General features: G+C 36.9%; 7 gene segments (V, D, J or C); all 7 read right to left on the bottom strand.

The window, feature by feature from the left end:
• Positions 1–2,302: 2,302 nt before the first annotated feature.
• Positions 2,303–2,808, bottom strand: LOC118803309. The segment is given in 2 exon segments: positions 2,303–2,616; positions 2,738–2,808. Coding segments are annotated over 2 exon segments (357 nt in total).
• Positions 2,809–6,236: 3,428 nt separating this feature from the next.
• On the bottom strand, positions 6,237–6,686 carry LOC118803310. The segment is given in 2 exon segments: positions 6,237–6,544; positions 6,636–6,686. Coding segments are annotated over 2 exon segments (351 nt in total).
• A 2,212-nt stretch (positions 6,687–8,898) lies between these two features.
• Positions 8,899–9,418, bottom strand: LOC118803348. The segment is given in 2 exon segments: positions 8,899–9,239; positions 9,333–9,418. Coding segments are annotated over 2 exon segments (381 nt in total).
• A 1,334-nt stretch (positions 9,419–10,752) lies between these two features.
• On the bottom strand, positions 10,753–11,237 carry LOC118803347. The segment is given in 2 exon segments: positions 10,753–11,060; positions 11,162–11,237. Coding segments are annotated over 2 exon segments (351 nt in total).
• A 3,861-nt stretch (positions 11,238–15,098) lies between these two features.
• LOC118803346 lies at positions 15,099–15,572 on the bottom strand. The segment is given in 2 exon segments: positions 15,099–15,406; positions 15,511–15,572. Coding segments are annotated over 2 exon segments (351 nt in total).
• Positions 15,573–17,358: 1,786 nt separating this feature from the next.
• On the bottom strand, positions 17,359–17,883 carry LOC118803365. The segment is given in 2 exon segments: positions 17,359–17,746; positions 17,844–17,883. Coding segments are annotated over 2 exon segments (393 nt in total).
• Positions 17,884–19,968: 2,085 nt separating this feature from the next.
• LOC118803345 lies at positions 19,969–20,479 on the bottom strand. The segment is given in 2 exon segments: positions 19,969–20,312; positions 20,406–20,479. Coding segments are annotated over 2 exon segments (384 nt in total).
• Between the last annotated feature and the right edge of the window lie 155 nt (positions 20,480–20,634).

Below are 20,634 nucleotides of genomic sequence, written 5' to 3'. Positions count from 1 at the left end.
GTTGGAACCAAGTGTTGTATAATTAGATAAGATTATAAAAACATTTAAAATGCTGTCACTGAGTGTTTCAAGGGCGGCACGGTGGTGCAGTGGGTAGCGCTGTTGCCTCACAGCAAGAATGGCCTGGGTTCGATTCCCGGCCGGGTGACCAGGGTCATTTCTGTGTGGAGTCTGCCTGTTCTCCCCGTGTCTGCGTGGGTTTCCTCCAGGTACTCTGGTTTCCTCCCACAGTCCAAAAACATGCAGTCAGGCCAATTGGATGTGCTAAATTGCCCCTAGGTGTGAGTGAGTGTGAATGTATGTGTATGTCTGTCTGTCTGCCCTGCATTGGACTGGCGACCTGTCCAGGGTGTGTCCTGCCTTCCGCCCAATGACAGCTGGGATAGGCTCCAGCACCCCACCGCGACCCAGAAGGATAAGCGGTTTAGATGATGTATGTATGTATGAGTGCTTCAAGTAAAGTGGTTGGCATTTTAGCTTATTGATATTTCATTGTTAAATGTTGTACTGTTTGTGTCTCTCAGTCTGAGCAATGTAATATACAGTATATCTGTTATTACTGTAGGAGCAGCTGTGACAGTTCCCTGTCCTGCAAGGCTAGTTAGGTGCCTCCAATGTATTCTGGTCATATCTGGACACTGTAGGAAAAACCCATGGTGAAAACATGCTCGTACTTGACAAAGCAGTTGTATTTGCTGTTATCTATTTTTAGGATTTTGGTATATAAAAGTTTGTGAAGTGCAATAATGTTTCTGTTTGAAATGTTTCCAGCTTATATTACACAACTGAAGTTTGCAGTACAGTGTAGTACAGTAATAATTTATTTATATTAAAAGTATGAATAATAATTATATTGTTAATGATTTACTTATTAATGACTTATTTATAACAACAACAAACACAGGTTCTTAGTAATCGTTACAATTTTTAAAGTGTTTGTAAAAATGTACGTCCAAAACATTTGGGAAATCCCACAGTACTGTGCAAAAGCATTTAAATTTTTCATTTAAAAAGCTTTTTATATGTTCTGTAACCATTTATTTTCTCAAGCATTTAAATTTGAATAAATATATAACTTTCTTAAGCTGTTCCAGAGTTCACCCTCCCTCTGTTTATCCTGTGCTCTAGTTTTTGTACAGCTGTCTGTATGAATTCCACCACAGTGAGTATCTAGCACAGTAATACACTGCAGTGTCTTCAGGCTTCAGTTGACTCATGTGCAGGTAGAGATTAGAGCTGTCCTTGGATGCTGTGAACCTGCCCTGAACTGACTGAGCTGAGCTTTTGCTACTTTCAGAATAATAGTAAATAATCCATTCCAGTCCTTTTCCAGAAGCCTGTCGGATCCAGTTCATCTAATAGCCCCCTACACTGAATCCACTGCAGGCACAGATCAGTTTATGGGATCCACCTGGAGTCACTGTTACTGGCCTCTCAGACTGTGTGAGAACAACCTGAGAGTGGACACCTAAACAGAGACACAGAGAAACAGCAGGTTTAATGTGGTTGGTCAGTTTACTGCATTAATCTGGTTCCTCATTGAGAGAGATAACAGACTCACATCCTGCAATCAGCAGCAGCAGTAAAGACGTGAGGAACATGGTGTTTGTGGAGCTGGAGCTGATCAGAGACACCAGAAACCTGGAGATCCTCTACAAACTGTCCTTCATTCACTCTACATATAGAGGAGTTTGATGAAGAGTTTGCATAACAGCTCAGTGATGTGAGACTCTGCTGCTCTGGCTTTAGGAGAACAATAGGCAGGTCTGCTTTTTGAATGAAGGGCTCCACCTACTGGAATATAAATGAAACAGGATGGAATTAATTTCACAACATCATTTAGATTGATATTTAGTTGTATGTATATATATATATATATATATATATATATATATATATATATATATATATATATATATATATATATAGATAGATAGATAGATAGATAGATACAAATATCAAAGTGAGTTCTTATCTCAGGTAGGGGCAGCAACATTTTATTTTTGTGCACTAAAAGCAAAATTATCTGCTATTTCAATTTATTTCCTCTAACTGTGAACAGCTTTCATCACTCATCATTCTATACTATATGATAAACTCAAGCACAGATATGAGTTTTCTAATTTATTCATTTATTTATTTGCATCACTTTGCTGGTTGTGTTATGGCCTTTCCATGCATAAAATATTACAAATGACAAGCTATTTAAAGTCCTCTTCAAACAGAAGAGCATTAAGCGATGAACAGGCTGACTGTTGAGTGTCGCCTGTGGGTTTTTGTAAGCCGTGTTCATTAGTTTGTGTCACTGTGAGCCTTTTGCACAGTAATACACAGCTGTGTCTTCAGTCTGCAGATTCTGTCCTTGTAATGTTATTGTGTTGGTTCCAGTGTCTCTGGAGATGCTGAACTTGTTTTTCAGTTTATCACTGTAAGCTGTGCTCCCTGATGAATCTGAACTGATATATCCAATCCACTCCAGAGCTTTTCCTGCAGGCTGTCGGATCCAAGCTGTAGCATAGCTTCTAACTGAATATGAAACCTTGCAGTTGATGGTCAGACTCTGGCCTGGACTGACCACCATGAAACCAGGCTGAGTCAGTTCCTCACAGTGAACACCTGTAGATCAAAAAGAAAAAGTTGTTAGATGTACCAATTGGGAAGTAATTAGGTACATAATGGTTAATTATTTAAACAGCACTCTGACTGAGTGAAATGTGTTGTTTACTGAGTAACTCACAGGATGCAGCTGCCAGCAAGAGCAGTAGAGATGTAGAGAACATGGTTGATGTTGAAGTTGGACCTGTTGGAGGTTCTCTTTTCTACCACTTAATAGAAAGTGTTGTTTAAATAGAGAGAGATTCATAGAGGGGGAGCTTGTATTTGCTTATCTAGTGACCCATGAAGGGCAACCTTATTTAAGTCATGGAGTCAAAGGGCTGTAGCATAATTTCAAAAAATGAAAACAACAACACTTCCTTTTTAAAATAATACAAAATCACTATATACATATTTTCATCTTCCTATGTACACTACTTCCAGTATGTCACCCACAATTTCTGAAAAACCTCAGCAAAAGAAGAGAAAAATCTTCTCAGAACATCTTCAAAGTGTGGAATTATATATGAAATCGGATTGATAATGAACATTCACAAGGAGCATGTTCATATATTTACTTCAGGTCTGTTAACCACTTTGCTCTGAATATTTAAACAGTTTACGAACACATATCCAGCTCCAACCCTTCTCATCCCTCATTCCAGTGAAATACACCTCTCTCAATTGTCTTTATATATTCTTGTATCGTCTTCTATCATAACCTTCAAACCACTCTGTAAGCAGAGAAAGGATTTGATAAGATAAATAAGCCATAAGTCAAAGATAATAAATTCAGCATTGGCAAATAAAAGTGAATGAGTGAGTATACGCCCCCTACTGGAATATAGATTACATTTTAGCACATCCCTGTAACTGAAACACTTTTTATTTGTATGTTCAGGAGCTGTTAAGCAACGATTTTTGATTTCTTATTTCACTGGGGTATGAATATGAGGTGACACAGAGGCCAAATTCCTTTCATTCATCAACATGGGGAAGATTATAAAACACATGAATTAAACAAGATGAAAGTGCATCAACCATCATAAATTAGATTTTGGCTATAAAAAACAGCTACACCTCTGAAAGGTCATTGTTTCAGCAGTTTAAAACAACCGCAGCTGTAGTGAACTTGCCTAGAAGAGAAGATACGAGTGTATTTTGCCACCACTTGGAGAGAGGATGGAGAAACAAAACTATAATAATTAGACATCTCAATCAACAAACTCAGTGGATGTTGTCCCACAAGAAAGCCTTATTTTGTCTAAACACAACTGTAAAACGTTCCTCATTGAGAAAGTTAACAGAATCACATCCTGCAATCAGGATCAGTTACCAGAAACTTAGATCCTCTCCAAACAGTCCTTCATCTACTCCACATGTAGAGAAGGAGTGTGAAGAAAGGTTTGTGTAACTCAATGGTGAGAGACTGCACTGGCTTTAGGAGTATCATAGACAGGTCTTCTTTTCAATGAAGGGCTCCCCCTACTGGATATAAATGAAACATGAAGGAACCAACTTCACCATTTTAGATGCAGATGTGAAAGAAATGTATGAGGCAACTGAGGTAAGTTTGGGTAGTTGCAGGTCTTCCCTGGAGCCTGATCTGATTCAAGCTGAGCCTCATCTGTGGGTCATAACCAGAAGCCTCACAGTAAAACATCTCGGGTAACTTAGGAGATGATTTCCCTCAGGGTACGATTTCCTTCACCTTATTTTCCCCAATTTTATTACCAAATTTAATCTTAGCAACACACAGTTAATTGTTGCACTGATAGTGGGGCAGGAAGCCCTTTAAAGGACTTTTTTGGAGCAGTAAAAACAAAACGATCTGATGTTCCGGTTTATTTCCTCTAACTGTGAACAGGTATATGCATCATCTTTCTGCACATGATAAACTCAAGCACAAATATGACTTAACAAAAAATTAATGACAATAAATATGTATTAGGAAGATTATTTCCACCCATTTTGATCTAATTCATGTAACACTATCCATCCTTCTATGAACATTATTTTTTATCTTGGCAGTAGATTATGTTGGTTAGCTTGTCCTAACATTCATGATAGGATGAACACCATAGTTCATTAGTTTGTTTGTTTGTTTGTATAAACAGTATTTTGTGTTTTATGTGTCTGTAGTGAACTTGGATAAGAAGAGAAGATATTTCAGTCAGTTCAGTCAGTAAGTGTGTGTGGTTTTAGTACAGCTGCTCAATCAGATCCATCACTGTGTCTCTACAAGTGCAGTCATGAACAGCAGTGTCCTCTGCTCTCAGACTCTTGGCCTCTAAGAACTGTGTACTTGTGGAAACGTCCTCAGACATTCTGAAGTGGTCTTTCATGGACTCTCTATATGTTGGTGAATTTGTGCCAGTGATCATCCATCCAACCTTATTTTGTAGATTTTCATGGAGTATTTTGATACTGTGGCTTTATATAAAAGCAACAACAGTGATTTAGCAATGATGGTTTGACTGCACTGTAACTCAAAGTTAAAAAATAAAAAAATAAAAATAACAACATTGTGACTCACAATGAATTGGATTTATCTTTTCCAAAAAAGTTCATTGTTTAAACAGTAATGAAACAGAAACGTCTGTTTGTCAAAGAAAATTAAAACCAATGCAAAATTCATTTTAGCACAGTTGCTCCATCAGCTGCATTACTGTGGCTGTATTTGGGTGCTATAGTATTCCAGCTGGTTGCTAGGGAGTTGCTAGGTGTTTGTTGGGTGGTTGTAAGGTTGTTATTAGGATATAACTATGTGGTTCCTCTTATAGTTGCTAGGAGATTCATATGTGGTTACCAAGATTAGAAATACTAATTCCAGCATATTCAACAACACTGTCATAGAAATTGTCTCAAAACATCTTTAATGTGTGGAAACACATATGAAACAATTTTGATATTGATATATTTGATATAATTGATATATCATATTCATACATTTGCTTCAGTTCTATTAACTACACTGCTCTGAATATTTAAACAGTTGCTTACTCAACCTGACATCCCCCTCCAACCCTGCTCATCCCCTGTCTCTGAGTCCAAAATTGCTTCATATTATGGTGATTAGATTTACTTTAAGTTTTTAACCCACTGGCCAATTTAGTTTAAATTACTGTAATAAGCTGTAATGTTAGTATATCTTCAAAAACCCAATTGCTAAACTTTATTTTATGTAGAGAAGATATTTGATATGAAATTTGCATAACAGGTCAATGACATCAATACATTCAGCATTAGACAGTAGGCGCCCCCTACTGGAATATAAATGAAACCCTAGGACAGGGGTGCTCAATCCTGGTGCTGGAGATCTACCACCCTGGAGAGTTCAGATCCAGCACACCTGACCTTAATATTCAGATGCTCCTGAAGGCCTTGACTACCTGGATCAGGTGTGTTAGACTAGGGCTGGATCTAAACTCTGCAGGGTGGTAGATGATTTTTGGTTTGATTAAATTCTCTGAATTTGTTTCTGTTCAAAATTCAAAAGTTGTTCAAAAATGCTTTGTATTTTTCTGGTGATTTTACATGCAGAAATTATTAAAATGACACAAGTAATTCAACAGAAAAGTTAAAAACTGGCATTGAAGTTTTGTCCCTGGGTTTTTGTAAGCCATGTTCATTAGTTAGTGTCACTGTGAGAGTCTCGCACAGTAATACACAGCTGTGTCTTCAGTCTGCAGATTCTGTCCTTGTAATGTTATTGTGTTGGTTCCAGTGTCTCTGGAGATGCTGAACTTGTTTTTCAGTTTATCATTGTAATATGAGCTCCCACTGCTATAGATGAATCCTATGTACTCCAGAGCTTTTCCTGCAGGCTGTCGGATCCAAACTGTACCATAGCTTGTGACTGAATATGCAACCTTGCAATTGATGGTCAAACTCTGGTCTGGACGGACCACCATGGAACCAGGCTGAGTAAGTTCAACACAGTGAACACCTGTAGATCAAAAATACAAAGTTATTAGACGTATCATTTTGGACATTAACATAATTTAAATTGTATTTTAGCACTTTACTGAGTAACTCACAGGATGCAGCTGCCAGCAGGAGCAGTAGAGATGTAGAGAACATGGTTGGTGTTGAAGTTGGACCTGTGGGATCTTCTCTGTTCTCCACAGCTTTATAGAGAGTGTCTTCTAAATAGAGAGAGATTCAGGGAGGGAGCTTGTATTTGCTTGTCTGATGACCCATGAAGGCCAAACCTATTCAAGACACAGTCGAGGGTAGAGGTTTAATCGTTTAATGCAGTTCATGCTAGGAAGCACTTCATTGTATGATTTCAATAAAAAAGCATCAATGTTGTATTTAAAATAAAGAAAACCACAATGTACATATTTCCATTTACACTATACACAGTAATTCCAGCATGTTTTCCAAAACAGTGTCAGAGAAATTTTTTCAGAACATCTTCAATGTGTACAGCTATATATGAAATTAAATTGATAATGGACACTCATCAGCACATTCATATGCTTTCTTCAGGTTTGTTAACCACCTTGTTCTAAATATTTAAACAGCTCACTCACACAGATCCACCTCCACCCCTTCTCATCCCTCATTTCAGTGAAATACACCTCTCTGTATTGTCTTCTATCTATAAGCAGAGAAGTGATTTTAGGAAAAATGTGCATAATAAACAATGAGGAGAACAAAGTCAGCACAGACATCAAAATTGCATCAGTGATTAGGCGCCCCCTACTGGAATTAAGCCACCATTTGATTTCCTGTGGTATATTTGAGGTGACACAGAGGCCAAATTCCCTTTATTACATTCATCAACATGGGCAAGATTAGAGAACATATATATATGATAGTAAAAATAGCTACACCTCTGAAAATTCCCACGTTTATTATTAGGGCAGTTTAAAACAACCAGAGCTGTAGTGAACCTGCTTAGAAGGGGATGCAAGTGTATTTTGCCCCCAAGCCCAGTTTAGGTTATGGTTATAGAGTCTACCTATTTTAGACACTACCTCAAAGCTGACAAGTTTTATGGGAGGCATGACACAAGAAAGCCTTATTTTGTCTAAGCAAAAAAAAATAATAATAATAATAATAAAAAAGGCACTGCTGAAAGTTTGACTGGAGCAAAATAAAAAAATCTATAGAGATATTAAGCGATTTTGTAGTTTTAAGAGTTTATGATGATTTTGTGTTTTTTACAAAGCAAAGCAACAATAATAACTTTAATGATTGTTAATAATAGCTTAGTGAAAAAATAAGGTGTTTTGTATCTCAAAGTAAAGAAGTCACAAAAAAAAAAAATCCTCTGAATAATCAACACAATGAACTGATTTTATATATTCAAAGAGAGCCCAGTTTTAAAACAGAGAGAACTGAAAGTGGTCCATTACTGAACAGCAAAGTTTCTTAAGTTTTGCAGACCAGCAGATTAATTGTACTAAAAGCCTACAAAAGAGAAACCAATGAGTACAGTAATAATCAGCAGTGTCCTCTACTCTCAGAGAACCTCTAAGAACTGTGTACTTGTGGAAACGTCCTCAGTCATTTTGAAGTGGTCTTTCATGGAATCTGCATATGTTGCTGAATTTACACCAGTGTTCATCAATCCAATCCATTCCAGAGCTTGTCCTGGTTTCTGTCTTATCCAGGGAATGTTGTATCTTGTCATGCTGTACCCACTAATTCTACAGGAGATCTTCACAGCTTCTCCAGGTTTCTTCACCTCAGCAGAAGACTTTACAAGTCAGATCTCAGCACTGATATTATCTAAAAAAGAAAAACTACCACGCTCACCTACAGAACAATCCTAAACCCTATAATAAAACTCTTTGATGGCTGACAGTTTACTAATTCAGTTCTGGAGTATAATGTAATGTGAGCATTAGGTGATAAATGATCTGATTATTATTTGGAGCCTGTAATGAATATATACATTTAAATAAACACTCTTTGATCAATAGAGGTAGTTCAGTAAAATCATCCATTGCTATATTTTGCATGAATAAAGGTTGAGCTCAGTGATCTCCCCCTAGTGTTCAGAGACAGTACTGCTGAAATGTCTTTCAGTGGATCCCAGTCCCATTGGAATGTCACCATGTTCTACAATAGTGAATCATATCTGTAGTAGTAAACAATATTTCAAGCATTTGTAAAATTTACATCCTAAACAGAAGACATGACACAGTACTGTGCAAAGGCACTTTAAAGATTGTCTTTAAAGAGGTGTTTATGTGTTCAGCAGGCATGTATTTACTCAAACACCTCTGGAATAATAAATAAAGGTTTCAAGCTGTTACAGAGTTCACCTCCCTCTGTTTATCCTGTGCTCTAGTTTTTGTACAGCTGTCTGTATGAGTTCCACCACAGTGAGTGTCTAGCACAGTAATACACTGCAGTGTCTTCAGGCTTCAGTTGACTCATGTGCAGGTAGAGATTAGAGCTGTCCTTGGATGCTGTGAATCTGCCCTGAACTGACTGGATTGAGCCTTTGTCACCATCACTATAGTAGTGCATAATCCATTCCAGTCCTTTTCCAGGAGCCTGTCGGATCCAGTGCATCCTGTAGCTGCTCAAATCAAATCCACTGCAAGCACAGGTCAGTTTCTGGGATCCACCTGGAGCCACTGTTACTGACCTCTCAGACTGTGTGAGAACCTGAGAGTGGACACCTAAACAGAGACACAAAGACACAGCAGGTTAAATGTGGTTGGTCAGTTTACTGCATTAATCTGGTTCCTCATTGAGAGAGATAACAGACTCACATCCTGCAATCAGCAGCAGCAGTAAAGACGTGAGGAACATGGTGTTTGTGGAGCTGGAGCTGATCAGAGACACCAGAAACCTGGAGATCCTCTACAAACTGTCCTTCATTCACTCTACATATAGAGGAGTTTGATGAAGAGTTTGCATAACAGCTCAGTGATGTGAAACTCTGCTGCTCTGGCTTTAGGAGAACAGTAGGTAGGTCTACTTTTTGAATGAAGGGCGCCCCCTACTGGAATATCAATAAAACATGAGGGAATTCATTTCACATTGATATTTAATCTGTTTGTTGGAGATGCCCTGAACATTCATTCAATAATTAACAATGAATTCAGATCTTACTGTAATGTTAAATGTCTTATTTGCCGTCTCCTCAGAAATATGAACTTCAGTCACTTTAAGTGCACATTGTTAGAGATTTGTGAGGCAGCTAAAGTGAGCTGGACAGTATAGCTTGTGTAACTGTTAGTGTCTCTTTTAAGGAGAATATAATGTCAGTAAGATCTCTAGGAGCAGCTTTTCTTGGGCGGGAGCCGCTGCAACTGGCTGGTTTTAAGATTGGAATGATGGAAGAGTTAAAGTTGCTGTAGGTGCACAAAAGTAAACAGGGGACAAATTAAAGGCTGAAGGATTTGGTATTATCTCCACAGAGATAATGTTTTTGGATTTTTCAGGAGCAAAACTTAGGACAGTAAGTGAAATGCAAGATAAGGATCTTTGAAGGAAACTCCAGAGTCTATAGATCCTCCACCCCAAATGATCCATCCTGATCCTTCTCTGGTCTCTGACGAGGACATTGCTGGAAACCTCACAGTACAACATGTAGGGTAACATGGGGGTAGAAACCCCCAGGAAAATACCCCCCCCCCGCCCCCCCGCCCCCCCAACTTATTTTCTCGAATTGTTTCCACATTTGTTGCAAAACACAGTTCATTCTTGATCTGGCAGTGGGGTAAGAAGCCCTTTTTATGGATTCTCTTTCTAAAGACATTAAAAATAAAATGGTCTGTTCTCTGAGTTTATTTTTTATTTCCCACGACAGTGAAAAGGTTTATGCATCATCATTCTGCGCATGATAAACTCAAGCAAGCATGTGATTTACCTTTACAGTTAAAGGACATTAAGACATTTCCTTCATTTTCATATAGAGATAATTTCTCATCTATGAACTTAATGTGAGCAAAAGATTGTGTCAGTCAAATTGCCCTAAATTTCTGGAAATGAAAAACACTTTTATTTATTGATTTGTTAAATTAATAAATTTATTTTTGTATATATTATCAGCACTTTGTGTTTTACATGCAAAAGAGTTAAATATGAAACAAGCAACTATTTAATAACCCATTCAAATAGAATTGTATAAAACTTTTAGTTGAGTGTCGGCTCTGGGTTTTTGTAAGCCGTGTTCATTAGTTAGTGTCACTGTGAGCCTTTTGCACAGTAATACACAGCTGTATCTTCAGTCTGCAGATTCTGTCCTTGTAATGTTATTGTGTTGGTTCCAGTGTCTCTGGAGATGCTGAACTTGTTTTTCAGTTTATCACTGTAAGCTGTGCTACCACCACTACTGATATATCCAATGTACTCCAGGGTTTTTCCTGCAGGCTGTCGGATCCAAGCTGAATAATAGCCTGTAACTGAATATGAAACCTTGCAGTTGATGGTCAGTCTCTGGCCTGGACGGACCACCATGGAACCAGGTTGAGTCAGTTCATAACAGTGAACACCTGTAGATCAAAAATACAAAAATATTAGATGTATCATGTTAAGCATAAGCATAAATTTGTGCTCTGACTGAGTGAAATGTGTTGTTTACTGAGTAACTCACAGGATGCAGCTGCCAGCAGGAGCAGTAGAGATGTAGAGAACATGGTTGGTGTTGAAGGTAGACCTATTGTGGGTTCTCTGTCCTCCACAGCCTAATAAAGAGTGTCATCTAAATAGAGAGAGATGGAGGGGGGTGGAGGGGGAAGTTGACCTGTATTTGCTTATTTAATGACCAATGATAGTAAAACCTATTTAAGACATGTAGTAGAGGAGAGTAGTTCAATGCAGTTCATTCTTCTGTGGAAAAAATTCTCTCCCTGTTTTTAACCTATGAAATCAATGTTTCTATATAAAATAAAAATAAAATATAAAAAAATCACAATGTATCTATTTTCAACTCGCTTTATACACTAATTTCAGCATTACGGTGTATATATTTCAACATGTCAAGTGTGGAACCACATATGCAACGAAATTGATAATGAACGTTCAGGGGGACTATGTTCATATGTTTACTTTAGGTCTGTTAACCACACAGCTCTGAATATTTAAACAGCTTACTCACTTAGGTCCACCTCCAACTATTCTCATCCCTCATTCCAGTGAAATACACCTCTCTCTATTGTCTTCATATGTTCTACTGTCCAAAGAAAACCATTGTCATTTGTCAATTTTTAATTTTCTGCATCATTTCAACACACCAGCTTTCTTTTACGTTGTGTCAAAATTTCATGATGAATGGACCAATAGAAATGCTTTCAAGACATTTGGAATAAAATCTCTTTACATTGACTTACATTGAAAGGTAAGAGTGTTTTTGCCTTCTCCTGTAAAGTTACTATTTTTGAGATACTTGTTTTTCTTTGGACACAACAATATTTAATTTAATGTTCAGGAACTGTTAATGTATCATCTGTGATTTTCCGTTTCACTGAGGTATAAATATGAGGTGACAGAGGACAAATTTCCATCACTCGTCAACATGAGGAAGATTATAAAACACGCAAATAAAATGAGATAAAACATGTCAACAATCATATATATATATATATATATATATATATATATATATATATATATATATATATATATATATATATATATATATAGTCCTGAGGTGGATACTCCAAATGATAGGCAGGTACATAAACAGTACAGGTACTTATAGAGAACATATGAAAACAAGGTAACAAAGGAACTACTAAGAAAAATGAAATGATTAGATAAACTAAGAAACAACGTCGTGACAAACACAAAGAAAACACAAGCAGGGAAAAGGAAACACAAATATAACAAACCTAAATCAGGAACGTGCAGCAACAACATCAAATATCAAACAAGGCTGGCTGGGGAACAAAGTAAACACAGGGGTATAAATACTAACACAAAAAACAAGGAACACCTGGGACAATTTAGAGGACAGGGCTAGGAAACAAAGAACAGGTGAAGATGGGGAGGAGCTAACGTAACAAAAAAGCACATGGCAAGGAAAACCAAGGCACATGGCAGGTGCTGGGAAACAAGAAAACAAAGGAAGAAACGGAAAAAGACTGGGACAAAGGGACAGAGCTGTAGAGCTGTAGTGAACCTACCTATAAGAGAATATAAAGTTTATAGTTACAGTTTATTTTGGCTGATGCACAAAAAGGATGGTTACAGAATCTCCAAACTGTATTTAAATGCCACAATGTCAGAAAACTCTATAGAAGCCATGTGAGAAAAAAAAAAAGCCTTATTTTGTCTAAACACAAATATAAATACCTGAACTTACAACAACTTAAGTTGTTGGAACATTGGTGTGAACTTGACTGCTAGTCAGATGGGAAAACAGAGCTTTCTGTTTCTATTTTAAAACAGAAATGAGAAACAGGCTATTAGGAACCATTAAGTTCTACAAAATAGAAAAATCTGTAGCAACTTTAAGTGATTTTGTAGTTTGAGAGTGTATGTTGGGACTGTGGCCTTACACAGTTGCAAGAATTATGATTTTATATGAATGTTAAAGATAACATATTAATAACATTTATACTGCACTGTAACTCAAAGTAAAGAAGTCAAATAAAATAACATCAATGACACAATGAATTAAATGAATCTTCTCAAAGAAAATCTGATTTTTTTTTTTAACGGTAATGAAATAGAAATGGTCAGATAAAAGCCCAATAAACAGAAACCCATGCATTTTGAGTGTGGATTGCTTTTCTTATCCTCCATGAATGTTACTGTATATTTTTTTTTTTTAATCAAACATTAAAGTTTAAAATATATTTATTATTTGCATCGTAAACTGTTTGCAGTATAATGCATTTTCTCTGTAGTGTTTTTTAAAAGGGGAGAAGATCTTTCAGCAGATCAGTTGCTGCTCCATCACTGTGTCTCTTTGAGTGCAGTAATAAACAGCAGTGTCCTCTGCTCTCAGACTCTTGGCCTCTAAGAACTGTGTGCTTGTAGAAACGTCCTCAGTCATTTTGAAGTGGGCTTTCATGGAATCTGTTTGGAATTGTTGCTGAATTTCTACCAGTGTTCATCAATCCAATCTATTCCAGAGCTTGTCCTGGTTTATGTCTTATCCAGGGAATGTTGTTGCTCGTCATGCTGTACCCACTAATTTTACAGGAGATCTTCACAGCTTCTCCAGGTTTCTTCACCTCAGCAGAAGACAGTGCTTATAATATCGACAAAATAGAACAAATAACTTTCAAAAACCATGCAAAGTTTATTAAAACATCCTGACATTAAAATGTTTTTTTTTATTTTATTTTATTTTATTTTTTTACAAGTCTATCATACCTCGTGTGTATGTTAGACTTGTAGATCTTCAGTATACGAATGCAGTACTGAGCAATACTAAGCCCCATAATGAAACTCTTTGATGACTGACAGTTTACTGATTCAGTTCTGGGGTATGAAGTAATATGAGCATTAAGTGAGTAATGAGCTGATTTTTATGTGGAGCCTAAAATACAGATATAGATTTACCTAAAGAGCCTTTGACCAATAGAGTTAGTTCAGTAATATTGGCATCTATCAGCATATTTTGCATGAATTAAAGATGAGGCCAGTTATCGCCCCCTAGTGTTTAGATAAAGTACTGTTAAGAAATGCTAATCATTTTAAATTTTATCATTTAAATTTTAACTTCTGGGCTCATTTTTCGTTAACAGCTGAACTATTAAACACCTACAATAACACTATTTTGTTTTGAAGGAGTGAAAAATTGAAATGGGGCACCAAATATGAATTTTACAGGTGTATGTTTCAAGAACTGTTGAAACATTGAGTGTCTTCAAATAAGATTTATTTCAGTGCAGTAGTAGTAGTATGAGACTGATCAGATTAACTTATAATGTATAATAATAAATAAAATACTGACAAATAATGTTCAGCTTTTTCGTCACTTCCACAATTACAATTGCTTTAAAGAGCTGACAGTAGATATTAACATTCAGCTTTATGAATAAAAATGATTTCAAATGTATCTTGACTCTGAGGAAAACATTCTGGCTATCAGAGATTTAGCACTGAACATGGACCCAAGAGGAGAGAAAATCCATAAAAATATAGCTGCCTTATGCTCATCTTATAGTTCAGAGTAATAAACCACAGAATGAACCACAGTTAACATACATGTTTCAGTACATAGACACTGTATAATAACCAATTCAAAAAGATACCTGTACATGCAAAAAAAATGACCCAATTCATGCAGAACATTTTTGAACAATTGAATATCAAAACATGGTATATCTATGTAGTATAAATTCTTGTTAAAATGATTGGTTCTATTATTATTATTATTATTATTATTATTATTATTATTATTATTATTATTGCTAACATTATACTTACCTAGTGTTAAAATTCCCACATATTTTTTCCATTCTAACTTGATTGACATAAACCAATCAATTCATTAACATTATTAACTAATACATTTATTTTAGAGAGACGATGTTTCAGAACTCTGGGTTTTTGTAAGCCGTGTTCATTAGTTAGTGTCACTGTGAGGCTCTCGCACAGTAATACACAGCTGTGTCTTCAGTCTGCAGATTCTGTCCTTGTAATGTTATTGTGTTGGTTCCAGTGTCTCTGGAGAAGCTGAACTTGTTTTTCAGTTTATCGCTGTAAGCTGTGCCCCCACTGCTAGCAATATATCCAATCCACTCCAGAGCTTTTCCTGCAGGCTGTCGGATCCAAGCTGTATGCATGCTTGTAACTGAATATGAAACCTTGCAGTCGATGGTCAGTCTCTGGCCTGGACGGACCACCATGGAACCAGGCTGAGTCAGTTCATAACAGTGAACACCTGTAGATCAGAATATAAAGTTGTTAGATGTATCATCTTTAACAAATGTGAAATATAAATTGCCCTTAGACTGAGCGAAATGTTTTCTATCCTGAATAACCCACAGGATGCAGCTGCCAGCAGGAGCAGTAGCGATGTAGAGAACATGGTTGGTGTTGATGTTGGACCTGCAGGGTCTCCTCTGTTCCCCACAGCTTAATAGAGAGTGTCTCATCTTATAAATGGAGAGTGATCTGGGAGGGAAGCTTGTATTTGCTTATCTCATTGCATGAGATGCAAAGCTATTATAGGCTTTGATTAGAAGACAGTAGTTTATCATGGCCAAGTTATGAACTGCTTCTCTGCCCTTTTTGAACTGGTGTAAACAATGCAGATTTTATTTAAAGTGAAAACAGTACAATAGGTGTATCTTTGTATTCCCATGGACACTAATTCCAACGTGTTCACCAACAATGTAAGAGAAATCTTTTCCAAACATTTTAAAGTTTAGAACCACATAGAAAACAAATGAAATTGATGATAATGAACATTCATTTGAAGCATATTCCATTGTTTGCTTTAGATCTGTTAACCACATTGCGCTGAATATTTAAACAGCTTAATCACCCTTATTTCCTCTAATATCCATAGGAGTTGACAACGAGGGCGAATTCCAACAGTCATGTATCAACATAGGGAAGATTAGAGGACACACAAGGAAAATAAAAAAAAAAAAAACGTCTCTGTGTACATAAATTAAGTAATCACTACAAAAATATTTACTTCTGAAAACCCCTCGTCCATCATTACAGCAGTTAAAACAACCAGAGCCGTAGTGAACCAACATAGAAGGGGATGAAAGTTTATTTTGCCCTCACAGTGAGAATGATGGTTATAGATTCTCCTAAACTACAATTAGATGCCTCCTCAAGGACAACAAACTATATACAAGGTGTGGCTAATTAAATCCTTTTATATTTTCTAAACACAGATGTTGATATCTGGATTTCATGAGATGCTACGGTCAGATAAGACAACAAAGATTTCTGGCAGCAAAGCCTTAAGGTGAGTTTGTTGTGAAAAGAAGGATGGTCATACACCGCTGGACCGAATCCATCCACAGCTAAGTAAGGTGAAGGATCTGAATGCTTTGGAGGTCCAAAGGCCCTGGTAACCTCGCTTAGGAGCATCATGGATTGTTTAAAGTATAAAAGATTTTAAATGAAAATGAAAACTAGGTCATGGTTGGATCTTCCAGCAGAACAACAATCCAAAATATAAGTCAACATCTACATACCAACTGTTTAGTGACCACTGGGACATGGACATCCCAGATTCCTGACCTAAACCCCATTGAAATCCTGTGGTGTGAGCTGAGTAGGAGAGTTTAAAAGAGGACTGGAGAGGTTCTGTAATGAGGAGCAATCTCAGATTACTTGCTCTGTATTCTCCAATCTCATCAAGCTTTATAGGTGGTGAGTGATGGCTATTATGTTCACAAAATACAGGAAGGCCAATAACTGACACATGGTGTTGTTTACAAGTATGGTTTTGATAAGGGTTGGTCTAAAGATGGCAATAATTGTGTAGCTGACTGTCTAGGCAGTTGAAGCAGATCTTTCCAGTAATATGAACAATACTACATTGAGATCATTAAGAATATATTAAACTAGCTTGCTATCTGAGAGAGAGGCGCCCTCTGCTGGACTACAAATGAAACACAAAATCAGTCATATCTTTCAGAGTGTTATCCAATCTGACTCTGTGTTTATCAGTCATGTTGGAGATATTCTAAATGTTATAATAAGTGAGTGCAAAGTCCTACTGTAGTGTTAATGCTGTGAGTCTTTAGTGTGATCATTTTTTTTTTCAAAAGAATATAAATACATTTCAGAAATTTTAAAACATAATCATGTCTTTCAGTGATGAATAAGAGTAATTATGGTTATAAATGGTTGTGGTTGATTGTTTTGTTCGCTCATCCAGTTTGAATGAAACTTGTCTCTTACTAACACAGATGTTGATGGGTTTTTGTACAGAGCTCCTGCACTGCTGTGTCAGTCTTTGCACAGTAATAAACAGCCGTGTCTCCAGTCTCCAGGCTGCTGATGTCTAAGAACAGCACGTTACTGCTTGTGTCTCTGGAAATTGTAAAACGACTCTTAAAGGAAGCTCCAGTGTCTATAGATCCACCACCCCAAATGATCCTGATCCACTCCAAGGCTTTCCCTGGAGGCTGTCTGATCCAGCCTGTACCAATGTCAGTGAGAAGATAGCCAGAAACCTCACAGGACAGCCTCACTGATCCTCCAGGAGGCTTCAACTGAGCAGGAGACGAGCTCAGACTGATTCCATGAACATCTGAGAGGAGGAATCAGGTCACAGAGAACATTAAACACACTGCATTTCATCTTAAACTGAAATCTACAGTGTATAAATGTGACTAAAGTCCACTTACATGGTAAGAAGGGCAGCAGCAGCAGAGAAGTCCAGCTCATCATTGCTCTGAAAGTATCTGTGATCATGTGGTTTGTTAGAGGATGTATGAGTGTGGATCTGTATTATATACACATTGTGACAGTGTCTGACCTGCAGTGGAGCTGGACTGGATATTTACATACTGCTCATTTCAGATGATTAAGGAGGAACAATCAGAGATGTTTCCTGGATGAACTATGACGTTTTACAGAGCAGTGATGTGATTCTGAACAAGACGTTTGGCATGTCTGATATTTGGAAACCGTGTGATGTGACATAGAAGCTAGAACCTGAATGGTAAAGTGTACTGGGTAACAATTCATGATAACATGCACTTACAAATAGTAACTCACTCATTATCTAATATTTTGTATTTTTTAAACAGTAATTGAACTGCTACTATTCAAATAATGAACCATTTTCTTCAGTGAATTTATAATGTATTAATAATTTATGTATTTGGTGCATTTAACCGCAAAATGACACAACTCAAAATATTGTTGTTATTATAAAAAGTATAATAAGTATGTTAAAAAACTTAAAATAATTCCTAAACATAGTGAACATCTGCTTATTAATCATCCATTTCCAGTTTTACCTCACAAAATTGTCAGTATTTTAAAGAGCTGTACATGCTTTTCCAAAGTGTACCATAATTAAATGTAATAAATAATGTGATACATGTTCATAAATACATATCAAAAAGTTCAGTCACAGCTTTATAATGAGGGTTTATTCGGTTCTTAGTAATGTTTTAAAAAGTGTACATATACATATATATATATATATATATATATATATATATATATATATATATATATATATATATATATATATATATATATATAGGATTATTGTAGGATTATTGTAATTAAGGTTGTCTAGATACAGATTTCTACTTACGTTTATGAAATTATGTACATTAAAGTCTTAATTTTCAAATTTAATTTATTCATTCATACATTGCTGTTGCATCTCTTAGCTGAACTATCACTCGAATGTGAAACCTTGCAGTCAATGGTCAGACTCTGGCCTGGACGGACCACCATGGAGTCAGTTCCTCACAGTGAACACCTGTAGAGTGAAAATATGAAGTTATTAGATGCATCATCTTGAACATTTGCATCAAATTGTGCTCTGACTGAATGAAATGTGTTCTTTACAGGATGCAGCTGCCAGCAGGAGCAGTAAAGATGTAGAGAACATGGTTTGCTTTGAAGTTGGACCTGTGGGATCTTCTCTGTTCTCTAAAGCTTAATAGGGATTGTCTTCTTAATAGAGAGAGAGAGATTCAGGGAGGGAGCTTGTATTTGCCTGTCTAATGACCCATGAAGGCCAAACCTATTTAAGAGATAGAGGTACGGACAGTGATCTAATTCAATGCATGTTAGGCATAACATCTCTGTTCCATTTGAACACATAAATGCAACACAATGTACAGAGTGTCAGAGAAATCTTTTTAAAAGTGTGGAATCATATATTAAATGAAACTGATAATGAACATTCAGGGGGAGCATGTTCATATGTTTACTTCAGGTCTGTTAACCACACAGCTCTGAATAGTTTAAAAGAGACTCACATATATCCACTTCAAACTCTTCTCATCCCTTATAAATGATAAAAATAATGACAAAAAGGTGGGTCAGTTTAAAACAAGCAGAGCTGTAGTGAGCCTGCCTAGAAGAGGATACAAGCGCATTTTGCCCCCAGCAGTTTAGAGTTTATGATTATAGAGTCTATAAATCTATAATTAGATACCACCTCAATGCCTACAAACTAAATGGAAGGCATGACAGAAGAAAGCCTGATTTTGTAAATACTTGTTTATTAGAAGCTGCTGTAACTTTGACCGGAGCCAGATTCTACGCTTAAAAGAGACAACAACAGAGCTTTCTGACAACAAATATTTTCTCCTTCTATTTTGGGATAGAAAGTATAGTGTAGTAAAAATGTATTTAGGATTCATAGAAAGTGTTACAAAATGCTTTGTGTATGTAAAAATTTACATCCAGAACATCAAGGAAATTCCACAGTACTGTGCAAAAGCACATTTACATTTTTATTCAAAAAGCTTTTTATAAGTTCAGCATGCAGTTATTTTCTCTCTAGTTTTTGTACAGCTGTCTGTATGAGTTCCACCACAGTGAGTCTCTGGCACAGTAATACACTGCAGTGTCTTCAGGCTTCAGTTGACTCATGTGCAGGTAGAGATTAGAGCTGTCCTTGGATGCTGTGAATCTGCCCTGAACTGACTGGGCTGAGCTTTTGCTACTTTCAGTATAATAACCAATGATCCATTCCAGTCCTTTTCCAGGAGCCTGTCGGATCCAGTGCATCCAATAGCTTCCCACATTAAATCCACTGCAGGCACAGGTCAGTTTCTGGGATCCACCTGGAGCCACTGTTACTGACCCCTCAGACTGTGTGAGGACAACCTGAGAGTGGACACCTAAACAGAGACACAGAGAAACAGCAGGTTAAATGTGGTTGGTCAGTTTACTGCATTAATCTGGTTCCTCATTGAGAGAGATAACAGACTCACATCCTGCAATCAGCAGCAGCAGTAAAGACGTGAGGAACATGGTGTTTGTGGAGCTGGAGCTGATCAGAGACACCAGAAACCTGGAGATCCTCTACAAACTGTCCTTCATTCACTCTACATATAGAGGAGTTTGATGAAGAGTTTGCATAACAGCTCAGTGATGTGAGACTCTGCTGCACCGGCTTTAGGAGAGCAAAAGCCAGGTCTGCTTTTTGAATAAAGGGCTCCC

Source organism: Colossoma macropomum, unplaced genomic scaffold (assembly GCF_904425465.1).
Source record: "Colossoma macropomum unplaced genomic scaffold, Colossoma_macropomum, whole genome shotgun sequence".
Taxonomy (NCBI): Eukaryota; Metazoa; Chordata; class Actinopteri; order Characiformes; family Serrasalmidae; genus Colossoma; species Colossoma macropomum.
This window is presented reverse-complemented; position numbering and strand designations above follow the sequence as displayed.